The sequence below is a fragment of the Rhipicephalus sanguineus genome, chromosome 8 (genome assembly GCF_013339695.2).
Source record: "Rhipicephalus sanguineus isolate Rsan-2018 chromosome 8, BIME_Rsan_1.4, whole genome shotgun sequence".
Taxonomy (NCBI): domain Eukaryota; kingdom Metazoa; phylum Arthropoda; class Arachnida; order Ixodida; family Ixodidae; genus Rhipicephalus; species Rhipicephalus sanguineus.
Genome location: NC_051183.1, coordinates 145,550,050 through 145,563,439, shown reverse-complemented (window position 1 = coordinate 145,563,439; position 13,390 = coordinate 145,550,050). Strand labels below are relative to the sequence as shown.

The window sequence follows — 13,390 nt, the reverse complement described above, 5'->3', positions numbered from 1 at the left end:
TGGAGGCAAAAATGCTAGAGGCCCGTGTACTTAGATTTCGGTGCACGTAAAAGAACTCCAGGTGGTCGATATTTCCAGAGCCCTCTTATTATGCCATCCCTCATAATCATATGCTGGTTTTGGGACGTTAAACCCGAACACTTACTATTACTACAATGCCAAATGCTAATTAATGCATTCTTAGTAATGCATTCGACACTGGACAGGAGTGAAGCACAAACATGTCCGGTTGGCTACTCTACGCCTTGGGAATGGGAAAGGGCAATAGAAAGGTCGAGGAGGGATGAAAAGAAAGAAATGAGCCATAAATTCGCTGAAACCTCTGTGTCGGTAGCCCTGTACAATAGTCGCATGCCTTAGCAACGAGGGATGCACCAATCTCTCTGGGCTGCAACAATGCATTGCCGAAAATGGAACGAAGACAACGCGGAGCCGGAGAGACAGTTGTGCAGGCAGCGCGTACAACACTCAGCAATGGAGGCATCTAGAAGTCGAACGATTTAATTAGGAAATGAGAATCTTATGCATTGATCAGCAGCTGTGGACCTAAACCACAAGGTGCATGGCAGACAGACGTTTTTCATAGTTGTAAATGTAGCTTTCTGGCGATGCAGTTTGCTCAACAAAAGGCGGCTTGTCTTTTAGTGAAAACAGCGTGTTTAAGCGCAGTTTGAAAGCGTTATGATGCGGAAAATGCAGACTCGGTTCTTTTGACATAAAAGCTCCCCAGCACGTGCCACTAGGACTTCGTCTCCGCTTGAAGGACGACAGGTGCCTCCATCAGTTGGGGGAATATGCAGCACAGAGATGCCTACTTCCGGATTATGACAAGGGTCTATTGCGGCAAATATATGCACCACTGGTGCAACGGCACCAATATAATGGTGAACTTCAAGCAGCGTTGTGCATTATTGTCTGTTTATTAGCACCAGCTTCATCGTTCAGTACCTCTGGGTATTTCGTAGAGTACTCGAGAAAGTGTATAAGTTGTACAACATTGAATACTAATAATGAGGACATAATTGAAGATTGGACGACGCTAGCTATTCTTTTAACAGCGAAGCTGTTTAAGCTCTTGGTAACTTGTGCGCTGTCGTAAAAACTATCATCATCATGAACGGGCACGCGCTCTCTTTATTCTCTTTAGACTAAAGCTGTTTAAGACACCGGTAGCTTGTGCTCCGTCGTGCAAAACTCCTCAGGTGGGTATGCGCCACAGGAATTGGGCAAGCCCCAATACAGTGTACAGCAGAGGCGAGTGTCAAACGAAAACGAACACGTGAAGAAGAAAGAGGGAAAGAAAAGAGAGAGAAAGCGATAGAAAAAAAAAGAGAAAGGCAAAAAAAGAGAGAAATAAATAGAATGAAGAAAAAAAGTAAAGGACATAAAAACATAGACAGCGCCAGCAAGAGAGAGAAACAAAGAGAGAGAAAGAGATAGAAAGAATGATGAAGCGAGAAACAGAGTGTCACAAATTAGCGGGTTATAAAGCGCGCGCGAGGCCGCTTTCAAACTGCTACGAGACAGAACGGTGCGAACCGCTCGCCAAGAAGCGCGAAAAGACGAAAAAACAAGCATCAAAAGACGCCGGCGCGCCGCATCCTCCTCACCCAATCGAGCCAGGCGCAGACGACGCGATCAAACCATCAAACGCCCGGCAAATCCTGGATGTTTCTAGAAGGAAGGGGGGACGCATCCGCGAGCGATGCCGCCGCGATTCGAACCTACGAGAAAGCTCTCGCCCATTCCCCAGGCTTAGCTGTACTGCACGCAGAAGAAACATCCCGACGCTTCTAGAACCCGGGGAAGAAGGGATAAAAGCAATAAAAGCGTGCAAACGACGAGAGTCGGGCAGTCAGGCCAGAAAAGAGTCGGAGAAAGTCAGTGAGACAGTCAGCGAAGGAGTGAACGAGTCAGTCGGCCCGGTGATGGTGAAGTTACGCTAAGTGTGGCTCCGTTAGCCAAAGAAGACGTGTTTATGATGGGGTGTGGTCAGTCGCTCGTCGATCTGGAAGAATCCGATGACGACACCGTGTGAGCCGTGACAAGTCACGACGACGGTTGAGCTACGACGATCAACGCTGGAGCTGGCGTGAGTGTTTCCTTGAAGAGAAGCATTCGTTTACCGTCCAAGTATTGTGGACTGGATACGCCATTGTCTATTCAGGACTTTAACTGTCGTTGAATAGTTGTAATGCATGCGATTGCATTTGTAGCGTGTGATCTGTTTGTTTAGCTCCCGTTGTGTAAACACCGTCTGAATTATATTGTGAAGCTGTAACTGGTACCAGCCGAGTGTGCACGTGATTGTGTTATTTTATTGCCTTAACTGAGAATATATTTCGTTTCGTTTGTGTTGTCGACTCTCGGCTCTTACTCGGTCTTTGGACCACAACCGGCGTTCGCTGGCGCACCAAAGGACCAACTCTAAATTGTCCGCGCTTTCGTGGTGCGTTTCCGGAGGGCCGTGACGCCAGCCCTTAGAATCCGCCCGGCGATTGCCGTCCCCATTAACGGGATTAGTGACACAGAGAGAGCGAGATAAAGAAAGCGAGAAAGGAGAAAGAAATAGATACATTCAGAAAGACAGAGATATAAATAAGCCGAGAAAAAAAAGAGATAAAAAATAGAAAGAGGGAAAGAAAGAGAAAAACAAAGAGAAACACGGTAGGACGCCCATCTCCGCACTTCATTCAGGCTTGGCACCAATAGTGCGACGCTACCTTAATTTTTTGAAAGATTTTTTTTTACCTAAACCGTAAGTCGGTAGTTGAAGATGAAGTGCTACGTAAGGAACAAGAGGGTCGCTTGCTCCTCGAAATAATGTAGATAGATCGCACGGAGAATGCACATAGGCATTCGGAAAGTTAAAAGAAGTTAGCGAAATACAGGAAACGCTCAGAAGCATGAGAAAGTTACACCATCTCCCGCTAAGGGGACCATGAGGTGATGCAAAGTGGCGTTTCGGCATGTCGAGCCCGCGTTTCAGTGGGGGAGTGGGAGTGGAGAGGGGGAATAGAGAGGAGGTGTGTGGAGAGGGTTTGCGCATGCGCAGTAAGGGTGGTCACGCCGCACACCACCACCACCACCGGATCTCCGCCATAACATGCTTCGCATCTAAAAGCTTTAGGTGTCCTCAGCTGCGCCTAATCGACGTAATGACGCTAGCTGGGTTAACTTCCTGTGATGGAAACCCAGTGTGGAACGTATACAATTTCGTTAAACTTTGAGGACCCTTTATGTGAAGTTGTGAAGTTGTAAACTGATGAACTGTGTGAATGTACAAAGTCCGCTATGACCTGGTTGTTGACTGCCGTCCACCTCCACTGTAGGCGAAAGCGAGTGTAAGTCAGCGCAAACATGCACACGTTTAAGGCGCTTTTATAGTCCGACGTGCTCGGCGCGCGGGCGAGCGTCGATTGCGTCCAGTCATGTTAGGCTGCGCCCGCCGTGCTTGCGGGAACGCTGTATCGTCTACGGGCCGACGCTTGTGGCGACGGCTGCTCTCATGGGAGCATGCGCAGAATGTTCCCCGACACAACAAAACGCCGTACGGGTCCTCAAAGTTTAACGAAATTGTATACGATCCCCACTGGGTTTCCATCACAGGAAGTTAACCCAGCCCGCGCAATGCACGATCAACGAAGCCGGTTCGAATAACGCGCGAATGCAGCAAGAGCCATTTCGACGCCAGTCATAGGCTGATAAAGCCATCTCTCACCTATCTTACAAGTATGATGAGATTTAGCTGCATGTTAAAGTACCCCAAGTTCGGCAGTGGCGGTGACCGGGAGCAGACCTTTCGTAATCCTTTCGTATTCGCAGTCCCCGCCAATGAACCTTGCCACGGAGCCAGCAGGACTGCTACCTGTCATACGCGTAACATGCACCTAAACCGGCAGCTTGGCACCCGCCGGTTCGTTCGCATCGAAGTTATCACCATTCCATTAAACTTTATTAATTATGCTTGCAGTTATTTGGTATTTTCTGTAGTAAACTTATGGGGATATGTCATATCTATCATACAGAAACATAACACGCTCTTTTGCTTACGGACCACCCGCACTAAAAGGCGTATCCGCAAGGAACATATTGTTGCTCGGTGCTGGCGCTGTAAAATAGAAGGGGTCAAAATGCAAGGCGACAGAAAACTCACAGGGCCCCTTATGCATTCGCCAAATACAGCTTGAAGGCGTAAGTCATCTTCTATTTTTGTCTTCTCAACCAATGTATTGATCCTCCACCGCCCCTGGGAAAGCTTTCTACACCTAACGTGGTTTTTGCCCTGACTCCAGGATCGGAGGCATTGCAAGCTTTCTGCCCTTCACCTGGTTTTGCACCGCCTCCGTGATTGGCACACCTGTGACCAAACAACGATGTCATGTGATGACGTCGTAGTGTGATGTCACGCTTAATGACGTGATTACGTGATGATGATTTTTTGCATCACTCGTGTTGACGTCGACGATCAGTTTTCGCGTTTGATGAGACAGATAAGGCTTTCGCCTGAATAAACTGCTCGCTAGGTATTACCGACACAACCATGTGAGGTCCCAAATTATCGCTACGCGAGTGAAAAGAAACACGTGTATTTATTCCTCACTAAGCGAAACTTTTGCAGCGGTACATTCGTTCAGAAAAAGTCTATTCCATCGTAAGCCGCTACGTGTTGAGAAAAAGCTCACAAGGCCCCTTATGCACGCACCTAAGACGACTGGAATGGAAAAGCCATCTTCTTTTTCTTCGCAGTCGATATATTATCTTGCGCCGCCACCCTCCGGAAGCTTTCTGCACCTAACGTGGTTTTCCAGTCTCCAGGATTGGAGGCACCTCACCTGGATCACCGGCCCACCTTTGACCAAGCTACGATATCATGTGATGGCGTCATCAAGTGACATCTAGGTGACATCACAAAGTTTGATGATCTGTGACGTCATAAGGTCATCGCGGGATGATATTTTGCAAAACTGCGATTCGGCCTAGTTGGAACATATTCATCTTGAAATATTTGCGCAGGTACACGGGGACACCTAAGAGACACACACACGGGCGCAATCTAACAACTGGTTTATTTTTTGAAAAACGATCACTTAACAACCCTCGGAACTGCGCACTCTGATCACAAAAATTCATTTGAATTGCGCACATCGCGCATCTTATCACATGCTCATTGAACAGCAGACAAGAGCGAAACTTGCTTCTCAAGCAGGACAACAGATGGGTGACTAACACACTTTTTTTTCAGCCTGTCAATGTGATAGGCCTCCATTATTTCTCTTGATGTTCGGTTTCGATGCCTGTACTCCAAAGTACTGTTATCAAAACAAGGCGAACATGCGCACTCATTGCAATGCAGCGCTAAATGTGTACTGGGGTGACCTTTCAGACTCGACATACGCTCCCTTAGCCTCGTATTAATGCATCTGCCAGTCTGCCCCACATATACATGTACACATCAGAGGTATACTATACGCCACATTATTTGCACATTCAACAAACTGGAGCTTGTGTTTAATGCTACAATCCCTTCGTACACTGCTCAGTCCGTCACGTTTTTGGTTAACCAACGCGCATACTCCTCCGATTTTGTCCTTGGCCGAGAACACCACCTTTACATCGTAACTTCCAGCTACCTTTTTGATCCTTTGAGATAGCCCCTGCACATAAGAGATTGCTACCACCTTAGAGCTAGAATCAGTCTGCCCACTCGTTTCCAAAACTGGTCCCGTTCCCTGTTTTAGCTTCTTTAATAACCTGTTACCTACAGCCAACATCACGGAAAACGGGTACCCTGCATCCAGGAGCCGAGCAACCTGTTCCTGAAACGAACTATGAGCAGTGTGAAGACAAGATTTTACCAAAGCAGACCGAAAACAATTTGCGACAATGCCATTCTTGACCAGCCTTGAATGATTCGAAGCATAATTCATGAGCGGTTTCCCAGCCCTAGGCGAAAAGGTCCAACACACGCGGCCTGCCAAGAACTCTAGCTTCAGATCTAAAACCTGCAGTTTCTTTCCAACCGGTACTTCAGATGTAAATGCTAATCCCTTTCCTAGAGAATTAAATGCATTTATTACCGTTTCCCTGAAGTTCTCCTTGTGCACATCGCGCCCCAAAATTAAGTAGTCATCCACATATCTGTAGATTTTGTAGACTACACCTTGTAAGCACATTGCCAAGTCTCGATCTACGCTGCCCATGAATATGCCACTGAGGACAGGAGCTACCTTCGACGCGATGCAAACTCCCTTTGCCTGGATGAACGTTTTTTTCCCCGAATCCCACGTTAGTTGTTGGAGCCAGTTGTTAGATTGCGCCCGTGTGTGTGTCTCTTCTGTGTGCCGTGTGCCTGCGCAAATATTTCAAGATGTTATTTTGCATCACTCGTGTTGACGGTGCCTACGGGAGACGCCGGCCAATTTTTGATGAGGCACGTAAGGCTTTCGCCATAAAACAGAAAGATTTGTGTTTAGAAAAGTTTATTGTCACAGCCGGTGAACACCTAACAAAGCATTGAATGAGGAACGACCCGCACTCAGCAACTCAGTCGACGCATTTCATTGCAAGAGTCATGGCAACTGGCACTCCTTCGAGATAGGGTTTTGCTTAGAAGTCTAACACAACGCTGGTGGAAAATAGCTGTAAAATTATGCACTTTGCTGCGCAAACCTTGCGATAGCATATCTTTATGTGTAGATAAGGGATTTTACACTTTCAAGCGAACGCATTTAATAAAACATGTGCAAATTTTACACAACGTAGCACTCGGTCTGAGTCTGTGTACCATGCTCAATCACCAATACTTGCGGCCCCACATCCAGAAGAACATGTACCCTGTGCGAAACAAGAAACGCAGAAAGGCAAGGGCTCGGGCCCTCCAGAAACAGTATCCGCGATGCGCAGCGCCTATAGGGGCGCCACTGAAAGCCGCGTAGTGGCGGCCGTTTGAACCGCTGGTCGGTCGCGTAGCAGACGCTTCGTTTGCGCGCGTGCGATTTGCCGCTTGTGCGCGTCCCAGATAATTACTTTTGCGGCGATAGTGTGCGCAAAGGAGCCGCACTTTATAATAGTGGACATGTGTCCGATGTCAAAGCTGTGTGGGACGACAATGTACGTCACCATACGCGCCAAGTGTTTGCCACAGAGAAGCGTCAACAAGCTTCCCTACGAAGTGGAGCTCATCGTAAGTACACCGCCTTCGTTATAACGTCGCGATCAATAATGCCTGCATGCGTTGACGCGTGAACCAACGTTTTTTCTCGACACAGTAGCTTCGTTTACGTGCCATGTGTTTACATAGTAGATTTTGAGGGAGTGCTGTCGCACCGTCGTATAAATTTCACAGGTGCGGCCACGCGAAGGGTCAGCGTTGGTAAAACTTTGAAACCAGCACGATAAACTTGTGAGAAGATAAACGATACACTTGTCATCATCGGTGCAGAAGCGCACAGCGAACATTCTGTAGTAGCTTTTGTGTACGGGAGCCTACTTGGCAGGACATGTTTATTGCAACTTGCAATACAACGGAATGAATGCAACGCGCAGACGTGGCGGTCTTATAAGCTAACAGAGAACTAACAGTGACGTAAGAGAGCCAACACTTACACGTGCATCTTATCTTAGGTACGATACGCAAAGCAACGAGTGACGTCAGATCATGACTAACGCACGTTCTATCTTAAGTGGAATAACACAACACATTCTGCACCGATGACCGCATTCCAGTGCCATCAATAGGTAGAATGCAGCCGATTTCGTCCAGCACACGTGTGATTCCACGGCGCTTTTGTAAAGGAGCCGTCACCTTCCCCACATTCTCTGGCATTGCGCTTCGCGCCATTCGTTTTTCAAGAGAGCCTAGGCATCGTGTCTTATCACTAATAACAACCTCATGTGCATTGTAGCTTCTACAATGCAGGCGAGGCGACCAAGTGTAAACGTAGTAGCGTTCGCTGAATACGTAGCGACATAAATGGCGAAATAAAAACACGGTAATCGTCCTAACACTGCCGTAAACAAAGCGCGATTGATTACTTTCTACGTCGTACAGCCGCAATCCACCGCCACCGTCGCTCTCGCTCATGAAATAGCACCGGAAACCTGTAGAAGTGCGTTCCTGCGATTTTTTGTGCGTGTTTCAGCAGCCGACAACGCAGCAGTTATTTTTCGACATCGCTGAGGCCCGACAGAGTCGTTAAATCACGACGAAAACACATCCATCCGTTCACTCGCGTAGACGCTCGCGGGAACACTGCTCACCGGGACCCGTCAGCGCTTCCGAGCTGTGGCGGCAGATGGCGTCGTCGGCGCTTTGCGCATCGCCTATAGCGACGACCATGACGTGGTCTACGTGGACGCAGCGGAATACGCGTCAGGATCTCGTATGGCCCTGGCGGTTGCTCATAGGCATTCCTCTCCTCATGCAAACTTGCGCCAAACCAGGAGATTTCCTACGCATCCTCCTCACATGCCCCACCTTCCCTCATCCCCCATCACCGGCTGTGGCGGTGTCTTACTGGGAGACCACCATGACCATCATGACCAGCACTTCTGCTTTCTAGCAGCGCCGGATCATCTCCTGCACCATGAAGAGGATTGCGGTCAGGCGGTCGTCTTTGTCGGGTGCTGCGTCGAAGTTCCGGTTGGGAAGGTTGAGACTCTGCCCCGCCGCAGTCCCCGCCTGCCGATGAAGTGTCCGGTAGGTGGACCGGTTCTTTGTTGGCATCGTCTGCCTGCTCATCGACTTGCTCGGCGTCAGACGTCTCTCGTGCACCATCGATGGGTACAGGGGAACCTAAAGACCTGCGAGACACAACGGCTTGACTGCATGCTGGAAATTCGGGGTTTGCAGACGGTACCTGAACCGATGGCGGGACGCACTCCTGGAATGTTCGTGGTCTCATATGATCAACATGCACGTATCTCTCCTCGTTCCCTATCCCTATCACATAAGTGCTTAAACTAACGCGTTTGTTTACCTTACCGCTCAACCACTCTCCTTCCCCGGGGCGTAGTCCTTGCACGAGGACGTCTTCCCCTTCCTCGAAGTCTCTCCAAGCTCCCCGTCCCCGATTGGCCGACTGCCTTGTTCGCTGCAGTTTTTCTTTCATTCTTTGCTCGATATCTGGATGGAGAAGGCTCAATCTGGTTCTAGGTTTCCACGATAAGAACAGCTGGGCCGGCGTCTCTTCAGTAACACCCGTTGGCGTGTTCCTATAATTGAATAGGAACTGGTCGATCCGGTGCTGGAGAGACTTCATCTGCCCATTCCTCTGCTCGTCCATGACCTGCTTAAGAAGATTTTTTTTCAAGGTCTGTACACAACGCTCCGCGCTGCCGTTCGATGCCGGGTGATAAGGCGGCGATTTTGTGTGCCGGATGCCGTTCCGTCTCATGAACGTCTCGAAAAGTTCCGAGGTAAATTGCGGGCCATTGTCTGTTACCACTTCTTCTGGTAGTCCGTACGCTGCAAATACTGTGCGCAGTTTTTCTATTGTCTTTTCGCTGCTAGTTGACCTCATCAGAAACACTTCAACCCACTTGGAGTAGGAATCAACAAGCACTAGAAACCAATGCTGATCTCGATGAGCGAAATCTAAGTGCACACGCTCCCACCGGCGCCCCGCCACTCCCCATGACATCACCGGAACTTTGGGCGCCGCATTTTGCGTCAACTGGCATGTTACACACTTTTTAACTTTTTGCTCAACATCGTGCGTAAGGCGAGGCCACCACACGTGGCTTCTAGACAGCATTTTCATACGGGCCATTCCAGGATGGCCCTCATGCAACAGTGATAGCACTTTTTCGCGGAGAGATAATGGCACTATCACTCGGTTTCCCCACGTCACACAATCTCTGTCAACAGAAAGCTCGCTGCGTCGCACAAAATAGGGCGCCAGTGCGTCGTCAGACACCTTTGAAGGCCAACCGTTTTGCGTGTAAAACAACACTTTTGATAACAGGCTGTCTTTTCTCGTTTCCCCTCTGATGTGTTCTGCGGAGAGTGGGAGTCCATCTAGCATAGAAAAAGCTATGTACTCCGACACGTCATCCGAGTTCCTAAGCGGCAGGCGTGAAAGTGCGTCTGCATTGCCGATATACCGTGATTTGCGATAAACCCATTTGTAGTCATAAGCAGCAATCTGCAGGGCCCATCGCTGCACGCGTGCCGCCGACATAGCAGGAAGTGGCCTATCCTGTCCCAATAATCCCGCCAAGGGTTGATGATCAGAGTATATTCCAAATTTTCGCCCAAAAAGGTACTTGTGAAACTTCTTTAGCCCGTACACTACAGCCAGTGCTTCTTTTTCGATATGGGCATATGCCTGCTCTGTTTTAGTGAGAGTTCTAGAGGCAAAAGCGATTGGCCTTTCTTCTGAGCCTACTTTGTGAAAAAGGACTGCCCCTAGACCATACGCAGATGCGTCGCAAACGAGCCCTAGCTCCTTTGAAGGGTCATAGTAGGTGAGTACAGACGTACTCAGCAACCAGCTCTTGGATGCTTTGAAAGCTTTTTCGGTGGCCTCCGTCCATTTCCACTTGGTACTCTCAGCTAGCAAGTCATGCAATGGTTTAAGCTGTGCCGACATGTTTGGTACGAACTTCCCATAGAAATTTAACAAGCCTAAGTAAGCTCTCAGCTCATTCTTGTTTTTTGGAGTTGGTGCTTCTTTGATAGCACGCACCTTGTCCTCTGAAGGGCGGATTCCGCTTTCGTCAATCACGTGACCCAAATATGTCACAGACTTTTCAAAGAACTTGCATTTTTCTTTCCGCAATCTCACCCCCCGTTCCTTGAACCTTGTCAGCACAGCTTGCACTCTATCATAACATTCTTCCATCGTTTCCCCCGCGATTAACACATCATCAAGATAACATGACACTCTGTCCAAACCCTTCAGCATGTCATCCATTACCGCTTGGAAAATGGATGGAGCACTTGTTATACCGTACGGCATACGTGTGTATCGAAAAAGCCCTAGGTGAGTGTTCACAGTTACCAAGGGTTGCGACTCGGGATGCAACTGCAATTGTTGGTACGCTGTCCACAGGTCAAGGACAGTAAAACACTTGCATCCATGTAACGCTACAAAAGTATCTTCCAATGTTGGGAGAGGGTAATAATCAGTTCTCAGACAACGGTTCAAAGTCACTTTGTAGTCTCCGCATATTCGCACTTTGTTGTTGGCCTTGGGGGCAACTACTAGAGGCGTTGCCCATTCACTGTGTTTTACTGGAACCAGCACTCCAGATTCCACTAGTGAATGTAACTCTGATGCTACTGCGTCCCTGAGTGCGAATGGCACCGGGCGATGCTTGCAGAAAACGGGTGTACAGTTGTCTTTTAGCACCAGTTTGACCGACGTGTCAGCTATCAGTCCTAGTGACGGATTAAACACTTCCGAAAACTTTTTGATGAGTGCGGTTGATCTATCAACTGTGTTTGATCTCTCAAAGTTGATATTACACACGCTAGACCAATTCAACTTCAAAGCCTCTAGCCAGTTGCGGCCCAACAACAAAGTGTCACAATTTTTTTCTGTTCGAACTACAATTAACGGCAAGGTCGCGGTTTGCCCATCGTGCTCTACACGCACCGTCAACTTTCCGGCAATTTTTAGTACCGAACCCCCATAAGTTTTTAACCGTAAAGTACATCTTTCTAGGGGTACCTCCGGCCAGTACCGTCTGTACATTTGTTCCGGCACAATAGACACAGATGCCCCGGTATCAACCTGCATAGTGACATTTCTGACTGCTATCTTAACTGTCACAACGTAGCCACCGTAACTACTCCGACATGAAAAAATATGACTAAGCAAGGCATAGTTCTCACCACTTTTATCGTCCCAGTCACCGGAGTCTTCTAAGCCAGTGCTCTCTTCAAGAGAGTGCACCGAACGTGGCGTTATTCTGCAGACCCTTGCCAGGTGTCCCATCTTTTTGCAGGCACGACATCGAAATTTGCGAAAGGGGCAGGTGGCGGCGTCATGCGTTGCTCCGCACCGGGAACAGTCCGTTGTCTCGGCATGCCGCTCCGTGTTTTTGCTCGCGACCTTTCTTGTCCCAGTGGTCCGCTGTGGGTGTTGCTGTACCAGGTTCACGTCGCCGAGTTCTTTTGGGTGAATTTTTCTTGTTTCCGTGCGAGCAAGTTCCCCACTTTTCGCCAAGTCGTAGGCAGTTTGAAACGTCAGGGTACTCTTCTTAAGCAGCTCTGCTTGTGCCGTTTCATCTCTCAGTCCGGCCACGAATCGATCCCGTAAGGCGTCATCCAAGAATTGCCCGAACTCACAGGATCCAGCCAGCCTTTTTAGTTCCAATGCAAACGCGGCCACTGGCTCATTTTCCAGCTGCGACCGACGGTTGAACCGGAATCTTTCCGCTATCACCAAAGGCTTCGGAGAATAGTAGCCTTTCAGTATCTGGAGCAGTTCGGCATACGTTTTCTCTTCCGGCTTGGTCGGGGCCAATAAATTTTTCAGCGTGCGGTAGGCCTGTTTTCCAATGGCGGTGACAAATACTGATACCTTCAAGTCTTCACTGACCTGGGTAGCTCGGACGTAATGTTCAAAGCGTTCCGCATAAGAGTCGAAGTCTTCGTCTCCCTCCTCCGTGAACGGCTCAAACCGCCGAAAGGAAGCCATGTCGTGGTAATCCGCCCAGCCGCTTCCGCTCCTAGAATACCCACGCCCGAGAACATCCCATCTTCGTCGCCACTGTAGTAGCTTTAGTACACGGGAGCCTACTTAGCAGGACACATGTTTATTGCAACTTGCAATACAACAGAATGAATGCAACGCGCACACGTGGCGGTCTTATAAGCTAACAGAGAACTAACAGTGACGTAAGAGAGCCAACACTTACACGTGCATCTTATCTTAGGTACGATACGCAAAGCAACGAGTGACGTCAGATCATGACTAACGCACGTTCTATCTTAAGTGGAATAACACAACACATTCTGCACCGATGACCGCATTCCAGTGCCATCAATAGGTAGAATGCAGCCGATTTCGTCCAGCACACGTGTGATTCCACGGCGCTTTTGTAAAGGAGCCGTCACCTTCCCCACATTCTCTGGCATTGCGCTTCGCGCCATTCGTTTTTCAAGAGAGCCTAGGCATCGTGTCTTATCACTAATAACAACCTCATGTGCATTGTAGCGTCTACAATGCAGGCGAGGCGACCAAGTGTAAACGTAGTAGCGTTCGCTGAATACGTAGCGACATAAATGGCGAAATAAAAACACGGTAATCGTCCTAACACTGCCGTAAACAAAGCGCGATTGATTACTTTCTACGTCGTACAGCCGCAATCCACCGCCACCGTCGCTCTCGCTCATGAAATAGCACCGGAAACCTGTAGAAGTGCGTTCCTGCGATTT

At 48.7% G+C, this 13,390-nt stretch overlaps 1 protein-coding gene across 1 annotated transcript; it reads right to left on the bottom strand.

The window, feature by feature from the left end:
* Positions 1-8,665: 8,665 nt before the first annotated feature.
* Positions 8,666-12,684, bottom strand: LOC119403566 (uncharacterized). The gene is made up of 2 exons (XM_037670495.2): positions 11,843-12,684; positions 8,666-8,805 (listed from the first exon to the last, which is right to left on the bottom strand). The coding sequence occupies exons 1-2, from the start codon at positions 12,648-12,650 to the stop codon at positions 8,798-8,800; spliced, it is 816 nt and encodes a 271-aa protein (XP_037526423.1). The 5' UTR covers positions 12,651-12,684; the 3' UTR covers positions 8,666-8,797.
* Between the last annotated feature and the right edge of the window lie 706 nt (positions 12,685-13,390).